This window comes from Lichenostomus cassidix, chromosome 1Aa (assembly GCF_008360975.1).
Source record: "Lichenostomus cassidix isolate B80296 chromosome 1Aa, HeHo_3.0, whole genome shotgun sequence".
Lineage (NCBI taxonomy): Eukaryota > Metazoa > Chordata > Aves > Passeriformes > Meliphagidae > Lichenostomus > Lichenostomus cassidix.
Window position 1 is genome coordinate 43546021 of NC_139480.1, and position 13115 is coordinate 43559135.

The window sequence follows — 13115 nt, forward strand, 5'->3', positions numbered from 1 at the left end:
TCTACACTAAATGTAGTGACTTCATTCTTTATGATTATTACTTTTAAACTGCAATCAGGTCAGTCCCAGATCTTCAGCAGAGGCTGTGCTACTGTCCAACAGAAAAGTACCATAGCCTATTTTAGAATCCAGAACTTCTAGTTATTATTTTTTTGCTTTTGAGCTGCTCTGGAAATTACTGTGACCCTTTCTAATTTGTGACTTCTGGCAGACTTGCATTGACAGCTTCTTATATTCCATCTGGTATTTGCAAGTCACTACCGTACGCAACAACACAAGGAGCACTGGAGCTGCTACTTCAGGCAGGTTTCCTTAGTGCCCCCTGGAAACAGCAAAGAGGGCTCCATCTGTATGGGATGTTCATTTTATCAGTTGAAAGGTCCTAGGAGTTGTAATCAGGTGAAATAGGCTCATATCTTTGGGACTTTTTCTCTGCTTGGACTGATTATTTACCATCTGAGAGACATTAGGAGTGTTGATAGGAAGGACTATTAACACATTCCTTCTAAAAACAAACTCCATTCTTCCTCAAACAACTGTCAGTTTCTTGTTCAAGCAAAGAACCAGTCACCCTCCCTTTACCATTCAGCTTTTAAAGCAAGCAATTAAGACCACGCTGACAGACTAATTAGGTTTTAGGTTTTACTCCTCATGCATCTTTTGTTTATATCTGTATCAGAAGAGGACTAAAACTGAGCATGTACTGGTGGCTAATCTCTGCAGCAGTGAATTACAGGTAAAGTAAAAATGAAAAGATCAACAGCAAAACCAAACTAAAATGTTGCCCCACATATGAGAATGTCTTTAAGTTATTTTTAAAAATAGTTTATAAACTGTTCCAAGGATTAATCCATTTATCAGCTAAAAAATTCCATGTTATCCTGGTTTTCCTTTCAAAACTATTGAATTAGTTCCATATGGGAATGCAAAAAAGGTAACATGGGACAGAATCAAACCACCTCAGTAATTGGTTACTTGAGATACTCAGAGCTGTTCACAATAATTTTCATCCGTCGTTGGTCATTCATATTAAAGCATGTCATTTTAATCTGTTTGTACAATAGGCCCTCAGTTCATTGAGTATTTTACAGAGTATTTTCTCACTTTGTCTCCTTCAGCCTTGTAAACTACATGTAATAGGTTTGGAAGATGTTTTAGGTTTTTTCTGCATTTTGTTTTTCCTATTTATTTATCTCACTTTTCCACCAGAGAGGATAGAGAGTGTTACTAGTGTTATCAGGAAGAAAGAAGCTGTGTGGTTAAATTTTCTTCAGATGCATAATCTGTGGTGCTATGCACAGCTAAGAGATGTTGGATAGGCTGCTGGTGTCACCCAGTGGACAGAGAGGTTGATCACAGATAGGTGTCATGAGAAATTTTTCTTTCTGCAGGAATAGCTCGTTCCTAACTGACAAAAACAGCCTTAATTTTGCCGTAGTTGATAGGATGTTTAAAAGGACCTCTGTTCTGATGCCGTGGCCAGTACTAAAATGCACAGAGCAAAGACAGGAAGTAGTACATGTTCTTCACTGTTAGTAGGAATCGAGCAAAGAATAACCAAACAATAATTAGTGGGTCTCTCCCCTACTGTGAGAAAGCAACTAAAAGAACCAAGCAAAACAGTGTTTGTACTGGTGTTTATGGAAAGGTGTGGGGATTATTAAAATCCAATTTATTGCAATTCTGTGCAATGAAAAACATGATTGCATTTTCGTAGCCTAATGACAGCTTGCAGGGGTAAACAGCTTGTCAACAGGGATGAACAAGATCTGGAGAATCCTCTCTTCACAGTGTTACAACAGTAAGGTATTTCAAAACATGCAATGTATGCCTTGCATGCAAAACTTCAATGGAATAAATTACTTATAAATTAATCTCTTACCAAAAAAAATTCTAGTATTTCTAGATCATGTATGAAAACTATACAAGTACTTAAAACTAACATCAGTGCATGTTCCATCTTACACTTTTTCCTGATTTGCAAAGAGTACTTCTAAATGTTGGAAAGTGGAAGTTTTCTTCTTTTTTCAAAGACTGAAACATGCTGTTGAGTGATGTGCCTCAAGATTTTTTGTCAGCGATGAAGCAGAAATGGGGTTAAGTGCACATCAACAGCTAGATCATATAAATTATACTCCTTTTCTAATGCTGTGGCAACTGGCATGTGTTTCCTGCCCCTTGCAGGTGGAATGAGAATGACCTGATGCATTGAAATTCCTGAACTGCTAATAGATAAAGAAGAACCAAGGCTGCTGGGATAACAGAAGTATTCCTGGAGAGGAAAGACTACCATTCCGCTCTCCTGATGGCTCAAATACTAATAAGATGCAGTCACTCATTTGTAACCAAATCACAGGAGTAGCATCGAAAGTTAAACAACTGACTGTAATAGTTTTAACATCCCAAAAAACTTCCAGGAGCTACATTAGGTCTCTTTTCTAGTAAGGAACCTTTATGATTTGTAAATGTGTCTGCAGAACTGATATCGTATTTCAGAGGAAGAAGGAAATCCAGACAACATAGAAGCAATAAGGGAAGTACAATTATATTATTAAGTAGGTGGTAAATTTTGCTTGGCCAATTAAGCTAGTAACATTCCTTCTAAATAAGCCCCTATGAACTCAAATTTCTTTATCAGATCAGACAGCAATGGTTATTCACACTGTAAGTTTGATGACAGGGGCTTCTAAATGTCTCCATTTCTCTCTGTGAGTCTGTTCGACTCTTCCTAGAATTAGCAGCTCCTCTGATTTATAAAGCTGGACTTCACAGTTGTGAGCACAGGGCAGGTAGCTAGCTCCTGTGCAACTTTCTTACGGATTTGTCATAACCATCTGAATCCCGGCTTTCAAAATCTTGCATTCCTACCATTAGTGGACAGGGGCCAACTGGACCAACAGAACCAACACTGTGAGTTGAGGAGGCAACACACAAACCTTTTTTTCCCACTTATTTCCCAAATAGGTTTTTAGGCCAGGCTTCCAGGAAAAAGGAAAAATATAAAAATTTAGGTCTGAAAACATCCCTACTTTCTTCCTGTTAAAGGCAGATATTTAATTCAGATTTAGCCCTTGATTCTGGGGCTAAAAATCCTGTTAGTGCTGAAATGTGTGGCAATTTTCTCAAAGACTTCATGAAGGCCAGAATGCCACTTCTTCTATGCTAACTTTTTTAATTCAAATCAGAAATGATAGTTGCTGTGGGACCAGTTTCTCAAGAAGTGGAAAAATAAGACATAGTGAAAGAAGTGATTTGAATGCCTTAATTGGTACTGAAGCTGCATGCATGCAGACTCAAATCTTCTTAACATTTAAATTGCAGTGCAGCCCCTCTCATATCTAATGACAAGTGGAATATTTTGAATTAAGAAGTCACTGATGTGTACTGTTGTGCCCTCCAGGCCAAGATGATAAAAATGCCTGTTCAGTCTCTACTACCACTTCCACTGTTAACTCTAATGAGAAATTTTCAGGTAACAGACAACATTCAGGGAACATTGACACAAAAAATATTTCCTTGTTTTAAAGTGTTCATCATATTACTTATCTTTTGCTTTTTTGCCTTTCCAAACTTTAACTGACTCATATTTCCAGTCCTTCTACATACAGACTTAACACAAATATACTTTGTGCTGTGTATTTCCTTAGTACTTGGCCATGTGAAGGGAGGACAGTGTCTTTTATTAAAACACTACTCACTAAGTTCAAACTGTAAGGAAAATTACCTGATTTGAAATTTTCTAGCAGCATGCTTCTGTGTGGAATGTTTTTTGCACTCATTTTTATTAGAAAGTGCTGATTCCTAGAAGCCAAAATGTTTCAACAACAAAAAAACACATATATATACTTTGTCAAACTGCCACCAAATCACATGTTTCTGCTCAAGTGAAGCAAAAGTTTCTTGTGGTTACTAATTTTTGGGTCCCAAAATGCCACAGTAGCCACACATCCCACAGAGCTTCCTGGTACTCTGCCACAGAGCTAGAAAGTTGTCAGGTTTTAGGGCCCTGCTTTACATTAAGGGATTGTTCAGGGGTATTCTCTCAGCTGTTTCATAAAAAAGAATGATGTGATGAATTCATCTAAGCTAGGAATAGCAATTTACTCCATCTTCAAAGATATGGATTCAAGTAATACTTTGTTTTCAGAAACAGGACCATCTGGTAAAACCCACCTGAGCACAAGGCATACTTCTGTTCTTGTTCTTCCTTCATATAGCTGCTTTGTCTTGTCTTCACTAGTGCTCTTGTTTGTTTTTGAAGATGAGACACAGACCACTGTGATCTGCTCCTTCAAGGACATTTGATTGTCAGTGAGGTGATCCTGGGCAGCTTGTCCCTGTCATGAGGAAGACAAAATAACAGGGAAAGTGTTACCAAGTCAGATTATTAAATAAATTACAGATTGAAGAATAACATAAAATTCTCTCTATAAATGAGAGGCCTAGGCCCAGTCATCCCCTATTATCTGAGGTGTGCAGTCATCTCAGCATTTCAGGTGTTTCTTAAGGCCTGGTGCAACCAGGAGTGCTGTGGAACTCCTGGCTTCTGCCAAAACACAGCCTCTGAAATCCAGCCAACAGGAGAAAGAAGGATGTGCTTTAACCAGATGAGCTAGCCAGGCAGGCTTTGGTAGCAGCCAAGAGCAGACTTCAAAGGATACTCCCTAATTATTTGAAGGACTCATAGGCACCTCTTAGGCAGTTGATTGTAGTATACTCATTTTATATTCATGTGTATGTGCTATATGTGTTGGTATTATATGTCTTTTACAAGTGTGGTGAAGATTAATTTGTCTGAGAAGTCCTTTGTAAACTGGGGGGATTCTGTTCGTTGTTTGGTCCTGTAAAGCAGGCAGCAGGAATGCCAAGATCCAGACCCTTAAATTTACACCTCTAAATAAGACATCATGTCATCAATAAGCACCTGCTACTCTGCTCTAATGATGGTATCTTTTGAACACAACTTCCTCATAGTAACAGCAAATCCTGTGAAAGGTTTGGACCAGGAAAAAAAAAAGGACTTAAGGCCATGGGCTTGCTCTACAGTCTTCTGAGACTAATGGGAAGATTGTTGCTCTTTCGGAATGTTGGGTCAATCCCTAAACAATCAAGAGAAAACCAATAAAATTGAGAGAGCTATGGGGAGTCCGGGACTGGATATGATGTTTGCTGGGGATATATTGTGCTGGAGGGAGCAACAGAAAAAAGGAAATCAGTCTAAAATAAATGAATCAGGGGAAATATACCATATGTGATCCCACAAGCCACAGGGGAATGTGCAAAATACTGTTTTTCAGCTCCACATATATGTAAAACAAGATTACAATTCCAACATAACTGAAGTAATAATAAAATGCCTAAGATTTATGATATTTTTACTTTATTATTTGAGCTATGGACTACTTGTATGAGATTAAAAGGACTTTGTTATTTTAATTTTGCTCATTTGTAGACATTGTTGAGTTTGTTAAAAAACCACTGCTGCTATTCACTCATAGGAAAAGTATCAATAAAAGCAAACTAGCCTTGAAGACACAAGGGAACCTTGAGCCACCAAAGATGCAATGAGAGATCATGCCACCTTGTTGTCCTGTTATGAGAAACTGCAGACACAGCATGAAGGACAGTTGTGGATTACATAAGTTTGAAAAGTTACTGCTCTTGACCCACACACAGTGCATCCCATGTAACTGTGCAATGGCTTGGAAGCACAGGTGAACTACTTAACTACATACGGAAATGAACTGCTAGTAAACTATTACCATCAATGTTTGCATTGGAGCCATCATTGTCCAAACTTAGCTTGGATTCCTTACTGTGAATTAATGACATACAGTACTTTCCTTCTTTTATTTACATAGAGCCCAGCCATATGCAGCTTCTCTGATTTGAAGTTACTATTCAGTAAAACAGAAGTCCTGCATGAGAAAATTACAGCGAGTAAGGGAAAGTTTAATGGCAAAACAAAACAGATGAGCAACTTGCATTAGCAAGATGTGCCATGGCTGGGTGAAGTCAGGTTTCAGAGTATTGCCAAGGATATTGCAGACCTCTTTGCTCTAATGGATTGAGTGAAAAGACATCCATCAGAGACTAGCAGATCATTTAAAACCAAATACAGACCATCTTGTACTTGAAAGGACTCAGGAAAGATGCTGTAATCAATATTCTTTCTGTTTTTCTGGCTGCTCCCTTACACATTTTTAAAAAGGCAAACAAAGTAGTATGACTGTGGTGCTAAACAAACTGTGGGAAAGCAAGTCTGAAGCTCAGATTTTCTATATATTACACTTGTCAGGTGGTGGCACTTGAAAGAGCAGAGCATCAATCAAGGAGAAGACACACAGGGCTCTTGTCTTCATAAATGCTGGTATAGAGAAGCATTGCTCCCAAATAAAGGTTTTGGATGTTACTCTTGTGAATGTGGCTAATACAAGATGTGGATAATACAAGAAAGTTAATCTCATTTGCTAAAATAGTATTTAAAAAATTAATATGGGCATTTTTCCAAACCTTCAAAACTGTAGCTTCATTTTGTTGCTGCTTTTAGAGAGATTGTCATACAAAGGCTCTGAGGTACTGGTAGAAACACCCCAATAAAAAGAGTGTAAATTCTTACTGTATGGCATAAGTAAGAAATCAGAAAAGAACCAGTTAATGACCAGGGGAAAAGTAGTTATTTTATTCCTTCTTGATCCACTGATTCACCTGAAAGGGTAAGAGTATGGTTCCTGCTGCATGCTGTGAGGAGGAGCTGACTGCATCTGATCTATAAGAAGACAAGTTTATTATTTGGGAGCTCAGCTGTTCTCTTTCCTCTTCCCTTGTGATCTCTGCATACCTGAGGTAATTGAGAGAGCATCTGCAAACTGAATTATGCCCTCCCTTAAGGGCAGCAGAGGAAGGTCAGACATTTTCTGAAGGTGTATGCAGCCAATTCCCAAAATACACAACCACTGCTGAAATCAGTGAAAAAGTAGGCCTGGATTTGGGAACTGACAGTGTTTTTTGCACTTATAAATGTAGCTCATCCACTGTGTGATCCAAAATGGAAGCTAATAGTGAAAGTTAATCACACGGTTACTGAAATTATAACTATTTTTTGCTTCTTTTTAACATCTTGGTTTGCACGCCAGCATTCTGTATTCTGTAAATATGCTAGGATTCTACCATGTCACAGTGTGACTATTAATTTAAATCCATCTGAAAATACTAATCTTTCTTTTTCAATTTGCATCCATAAATTACATCTTATCTAAGTCCTTTCAGAAGACATTAATACAAAAATTCTATGGCTAAACACACTTAAAGGCTACATAGAAAAGAATCAGAAGAATTTTCTCATAATGAATTCTAATCTCCTCTAAATGTCAAGTGTTTCCAATAGTTTGTCCAAATAATACCAGATTTGAAGAAAAGAATTTTTTGCTAGTAGAAAATATGGATGCAGGAGAACTACTTAGTGACATGTAGTGGCAATATATCTGCTTTTAATGATCTCTGATTATGCTATGCTTACTTAGGGCAGAGAGAATTGAAAGGGTTAACTGGTTTCTAAAGGTGTAGCCAGGAGCAGGAAATGGATTATGTTGCCTATTGCCCAGCTCCTCATAATGATGACCATGTCTAATGCAAGAAGGTTCTTGGGGTGCAGAACCTTTATAGACTGATATAAAAGCAGACACTAGTGGGATCCCAAAAAGCAGGGTTCTAGTCTTATAATCCACCTCTTGAAGAAACACAATCACCAGCTATGCTTAACTTTAACGAGAGTACTTATTACTCATGTTATGATGACTCACAGTTTTCACTGTATGGTAACTAAATATTTGTTGGTTTATGAGGTTTTGCTGTGTACTATCTTCAACCATTTGGATTGCTGACAACTGGGAAAAATAGAGATATTTTAATTGCTATAAAAAATTCTTTGATTTTTGGAAGAGAAAAATATTAATTGAGAGATTCTTTTTGACAGTAACTAAGAAGCACTTTTTAAAATTCAGAGGAAAGCTTATTAATAAGAAACAAAGGACAGAGAACAAAGACATTCTGCTTTATCACAAAGTTTAGACCATTTTTGGTGTTGCCAGCTAACCTATCATGAAATAACAGTCACAAGTATTTAAAATGCCACTAACTAGAGATGATATTATGATGTAAGCAAATATCACCTTCCATATCCATTTTCAAAAACCTAAAGTTTAGCTTACGAAATATAGTTTGAATTTTTGTTTCCAAATAAAATATAGTTTAGATTTTGAATATATTCCTTTACTAGTTTATCTTCCCTAATTTAGAATGTTTCCTTGTCCATGCAGGCAGAAAGCTGTGCAAATGAGAAGTTGGGAGGTTTTTGGCTGAATATAGTGGTGTTAGTTGTAGTAGCTTCAAGGATTGTGTTTTAATATCTAAGCCAATGAGCTACACATTGTGGACATTTTACAAGATGTCATTTAACAACTGACAAATTTAATTTCTCAGAAGTTCAGGATGGAATAAAAGTTTCTCTTCAAATTAATAAGATATATGTACATGCTTCCTACATGCAATGTATGCTTTTACATTTTCTAGGCTAAGTGGTTTCAAATATAACAGGAAAACGGAAATAAAATCTAAACAAACAGAATTCTATTTTTTTTTAAACCTGATTTAGATTTCTTCTACTTTTCCAACTCTTTCAAAAATATATTTTTCCTGACTGGCAAATCACTCAAAAATCTATTTCACCAAAGCCTGTTTCAACCTAACTATAAGACATTATTTGTCATAAAGATGTAGGGTTTTGGCTGGATAATTAAACTAGATGGACAGACAGCTCACTGCATGAAAGTGAAGACCAGAAAGATATGGATCAAGACTTCTGGGGCCTTCATTCATACCCACCTCCTGCAGCACAATAAATTACAGCTACCAGAGAATGGGCAGTTAATACACTTAGTATTTTCTCTGGCAGATCAGAGAATTCTAGATAAACCACAGGCAATATTTAACAATACTTTCAGAGGAAAAAAGAATATTCAGCTGTGTTCTAGCTGCACCTATATACACTGGATGTAGGGTAGTAGAGACTTAATCACCAAAAATTGCAAATGGGGAATAATTAAATAATTAAGGAAATTAGACTGAAAAAAAAATGCAGGAATAGGAACCTAACTACATAGAAATAACTTCCCTTTGGGCCAGATCCATAGTAGGTGGACATTGGCATAAAACCACAGGAGTTTATATTTAATCTCTAGAATCTCAACTTCATCACTCAGTGGCAATGCAGTTAGCACATTTAAAAGGAAATAACCTTGGGAAGTGTATTTTATGGGAAAGCTCATCAATCCCAGAGTTTGCAGAGCAAATAACATTTTTAAACGGCCTTCTCAAAACGCAATCCTGAAGCAGTTACAACACACCAACCCTTCAAACTGTGGAAGAGCCACACCCTGCAGCAGTGCCAAAGACAAGCACACACCTTCATGTTGCTACTTGTAGAAGAAGCTAATTGCAAAGTACTCTGCAATCCTCACTGTGATGTATTCATTACCCTGAAAGGGCAAAAAGATATTTACTACCTCCAACCAGTTTTCATATTTATGTTTGGATGGAATAGGCAGAATGAAGTCTCAAAGGGTGATCCAAGACAGTTGGTCAGAGGTGAGGAAATTATCAATTACTTGGGGCTTAAGTCTACAAACAAGTTTTAGTGCCGTCATTCTCATTTAAGTACAGCAAAGTTAGCTTGTAGCTTAAGAACTGTGGACAGAGAAAGCTCCCTGACCTCCCTGATTTCTGCCTGAACTAAATGTACTGAGACAGTGCATGTTTTGGAAGGTGCTGCCATATAGAAGGAAGACCTGACCTCTCCTACCTCTCAAACCATGTACACTTCTGAGGCAGATGCTGTGGACTCAGGCATGGACAGACTTAAGAAGCTCTAGTCTTTGCTTGCCCTTTAACTACAGTGGGCAGGATTTGGACAATGTTTATACCCCAGTAAAGCAGTAGCATTTTGGTGCAGACAAAATTCTTTCTTTAAATTGCAGTCACTAAAGCTTTAGCATTGTCTGTGCACATGGACCATGAAGAATGTCCTGGTGACACCAAGTGGGGGTCTTAAACCTGTTGCCATTTAATCCAAAAGTCAGGATGCACCAGGCTTTTCCAGCCTCTGACACTCCTACCCATTCAAATATTATCTTCACAATTTGAGAGCTTTACTAGACTCATTAACATTTTCATAAGGCTCCTGAAAACATCAAATTAATTTGATATATTTGTTACATTCTATGATCTGTAACATTCTGTAATCTGTATTAGATAATACAAACTCTTTCAATAATTACATGCCTTCAATTTTGCAGACTTAGTAAAAACCAAAACTACAGATGCAGCATATTTTCAAATATCATGCAGATTTGAATATGTCTGCAGATTTTACAGAATAAACAAAAGTCAGTTTACAGAAAAAAAAATCCAGTCCAAATAAAAATATTTGCCTATATGAAACAGTCATGGCAGCTGTTCAGAATTTTATTGCCATTTGTTTGAAGTTATTCGTTTATATCAGCTGCTAGCCTAGTAGAATGAGCCAAGTAAAGAATTGGGTATGGGTTTGGATACCTGTCATTCTATCAGGGCCTTAGGAAGGCCTGGTATAAAATACTAGGCCTGGTATAAAATACTACGTGATGCCTAGTAGGTAGCAGGAATTAAAAAATCAGTGATCCAAGCCCTGTAAATAATGGGTTTGTTTACAAACTCCGTGCTTGAAGGCATGCTAACTGAGTGGGGCCACAAATGTTCTACCTTTGTTTCTGGAATTTTTGCAGCATGTTAGGACCAGCTCTGGTAACTAAAGTGAGAGCCTTTTCATGGACTTCGGTGGAAAATTGGATGAGGCCTCAAGTAAGGCAAACAACTGCCTGCTAGTCAATGTGCCCAAAAGCAAAATGAGGAATGGCTCATTCATATTCCCAAGATCAGAAAAACCTACAAGATGCTTTTCAGCTCTGTTGAAATCCTGAATTAAAACAGTTCCAGGCACTTTGCTTTTCCATCTCGCTATGATGCTACTTGAGTAAAACAGAGGTAAAGATATCCACTCTTGTAGGTGCTATTGGGAGAGATGTTCTTTGTAAAGAACAGATTGACAAGAGAACCTGTAGATGTCCCATCCCTGGAAGTGTTCAAGACCAGGCTGGATGGGGTCCTGAGCAACCTAGTCTAGTGGAAGGTGTCTCTGTCCATGGCAGGGGGCTTGGAACTCGATGATTTTTAAGGTCCCTTCCAAACCAAACAGTTCTATGATTTTGTGATATGCTAAAGAAATACAAGCATCATGTTCCTTGCAATTAAGACACCTCAGATAGAGCAGAAGATGTGACATTTAAAAAGAAAATAAAAGAAAAAAAGTTAAGGACAGCAGCAAGAAAAGTAAAGCAATAAGTATTACCTTACTGTACAAGCTGGGCATGCTTGCCATCCCAAGGCCATTTCCATTCTCTGACCATTCATTTTTATTAGTGACCAGACCTCCTTCCTGATTAAACATCACTGTTACACTGTTGCTGTAAACAAGCAGAAATATGAAACCTGTTTTTCCTGGTGTATCTCAGTGAAGCCTAAGCAATCCAAGGAGCTCTCTTTGATCTATGAGTCTTTAATTAAAGAGCCACTTTGCATATCTGCTCCTTCATCTGGCTTTTCTCATGGTACAGGCCTGTGAGGTAGGTATAAATCTTTATCCCTGTGATATAGACTAGAGTTGGGTTAAATTATTGGTTCAGTAATTCAAATTAAAAGGAATTGGTGTCAAATGGTGTAATATTAATACCATTTCCAATTACTAGTACATTCCTAGGAGTTCTAAAACACATCAGAATCTATTGTAAATTTAAAGGAAGAAAAAATAAAGTAAAATGGAATGTAGATGTCATTAATGTATGAACCCTCAGATGGCACTTTTCAAACATTTTTATGTCTCTATATTTAATATATATTAAGAATAATATGGATGCTAATAACGTTATACAGAAAATAAATGCTGATGTTCAATTTTCATGGTCTGCTGTGCCTGAATCTTCAGAAGGAATCACCTGTGTACTTGCTTTCCCCAAGAAGGGATCTGCTTTTTACAACTGCATTTGAAATTGACACAGAGGATATAGAAAAAATCAGTGTTAATCCTGCAGTCTAACAGGTTGCTTTAGACAGTAGATCCACCCTCAAAATTAAAAAAGCTGTATAGAAGGATAAGCAGCCAAACAAATACTTGCAATGGTTTTAACAAGATGGTGTAACACAGACTTGGAAAAATAAATGAAAGCCAGTGAGAAAAACAGAACCAAGATGAAAATGAAAATCATGAGCCACACTTTTAAAATTACTTTTAAAAGAGGCATCTGCTAAAATCTCAAAAGAAAATTATAATCTTAATTTCTACCCTTAATAAAAACAGACAGTAGAAAAAGGAGCTGGAAGAGATTTACAGAAGTCAGATGCATTTAATTAGAGGAGCCAAACAACTGCAAGTATTTGGTGGTGGTCAGCCACAAATATCTCAGCTCCTTGCTGTATGTAAACTGTTTTGGGTTAGGTCAGTAGCCCCACTTTCTCCATAAAGCTATGCCAATTATTTTTAATACGGAAAATCACGATTATGATTGAACAATACATAGAACAAATAGCATTTCATCAGGTCTTTCTACAACCTATATGATGCATTGTGCCTCACTGCATTGTGAGGCACAAAGAAGTAGCAGGGGTGAAGGAGACAGGAGTGTGCCTGCAGTTTGTCTCTGTGAAATATCCATCCGCAGCTTATGTATTCCAGGCAGCCAGAAGGCTGGCACCCATTTGCTTGCTGGGCTCCTTTGTATGTTTAAATGTTCTAGTAAGCCAAAGCGCATCCTGTCCTCACAACAAAAGGGAAATTCACTTTTCAAAGCAATTTCCATCTCGTTAAGCAATTTAGATAACATAGTGCTTTGGGGCTGCTTGAAAATATGGTGGCACTTGACTCCTAGAAGGCACTTGTAGTGAGGACAAGTTCCGTCACCTCCATGTTTCTTCATCTCCAGCTGACTTGCACACAAGATAGAAGTGATGTTTTTCTTCTTCCCAAG

At 37.5% G+C, this 13115-nt stretch overlaps 1 protein-coding gene across 4 annotated transcripts in view; it reads right to left on the reverse strand.

Moving 5' to 3' along the window:
* Positions 1-13115, reverse strand: part of LOC146443557 (uncharacterized) — a 42191-nt gene that overhangs the window by 16315 nt on the left and 12761 nt on the right. For 3 of the 4 annotated variants that reach the window (XM_085046814.1, XM_085046793.1, XM_085046806.1), the window contains one exon: positions 4174-4337. In XM_085046814.1, the coding sequence (XP_084902940.1) occupies positions 4174-4337 (164 nt within the window). Of the gene's footprint in view, positions 1-4173; positions 4338-5776; positions 5919-13115 lie in introns of those variants that run through there. The other variant, XM_085046801.1, reaches the window with a different exon arrangement.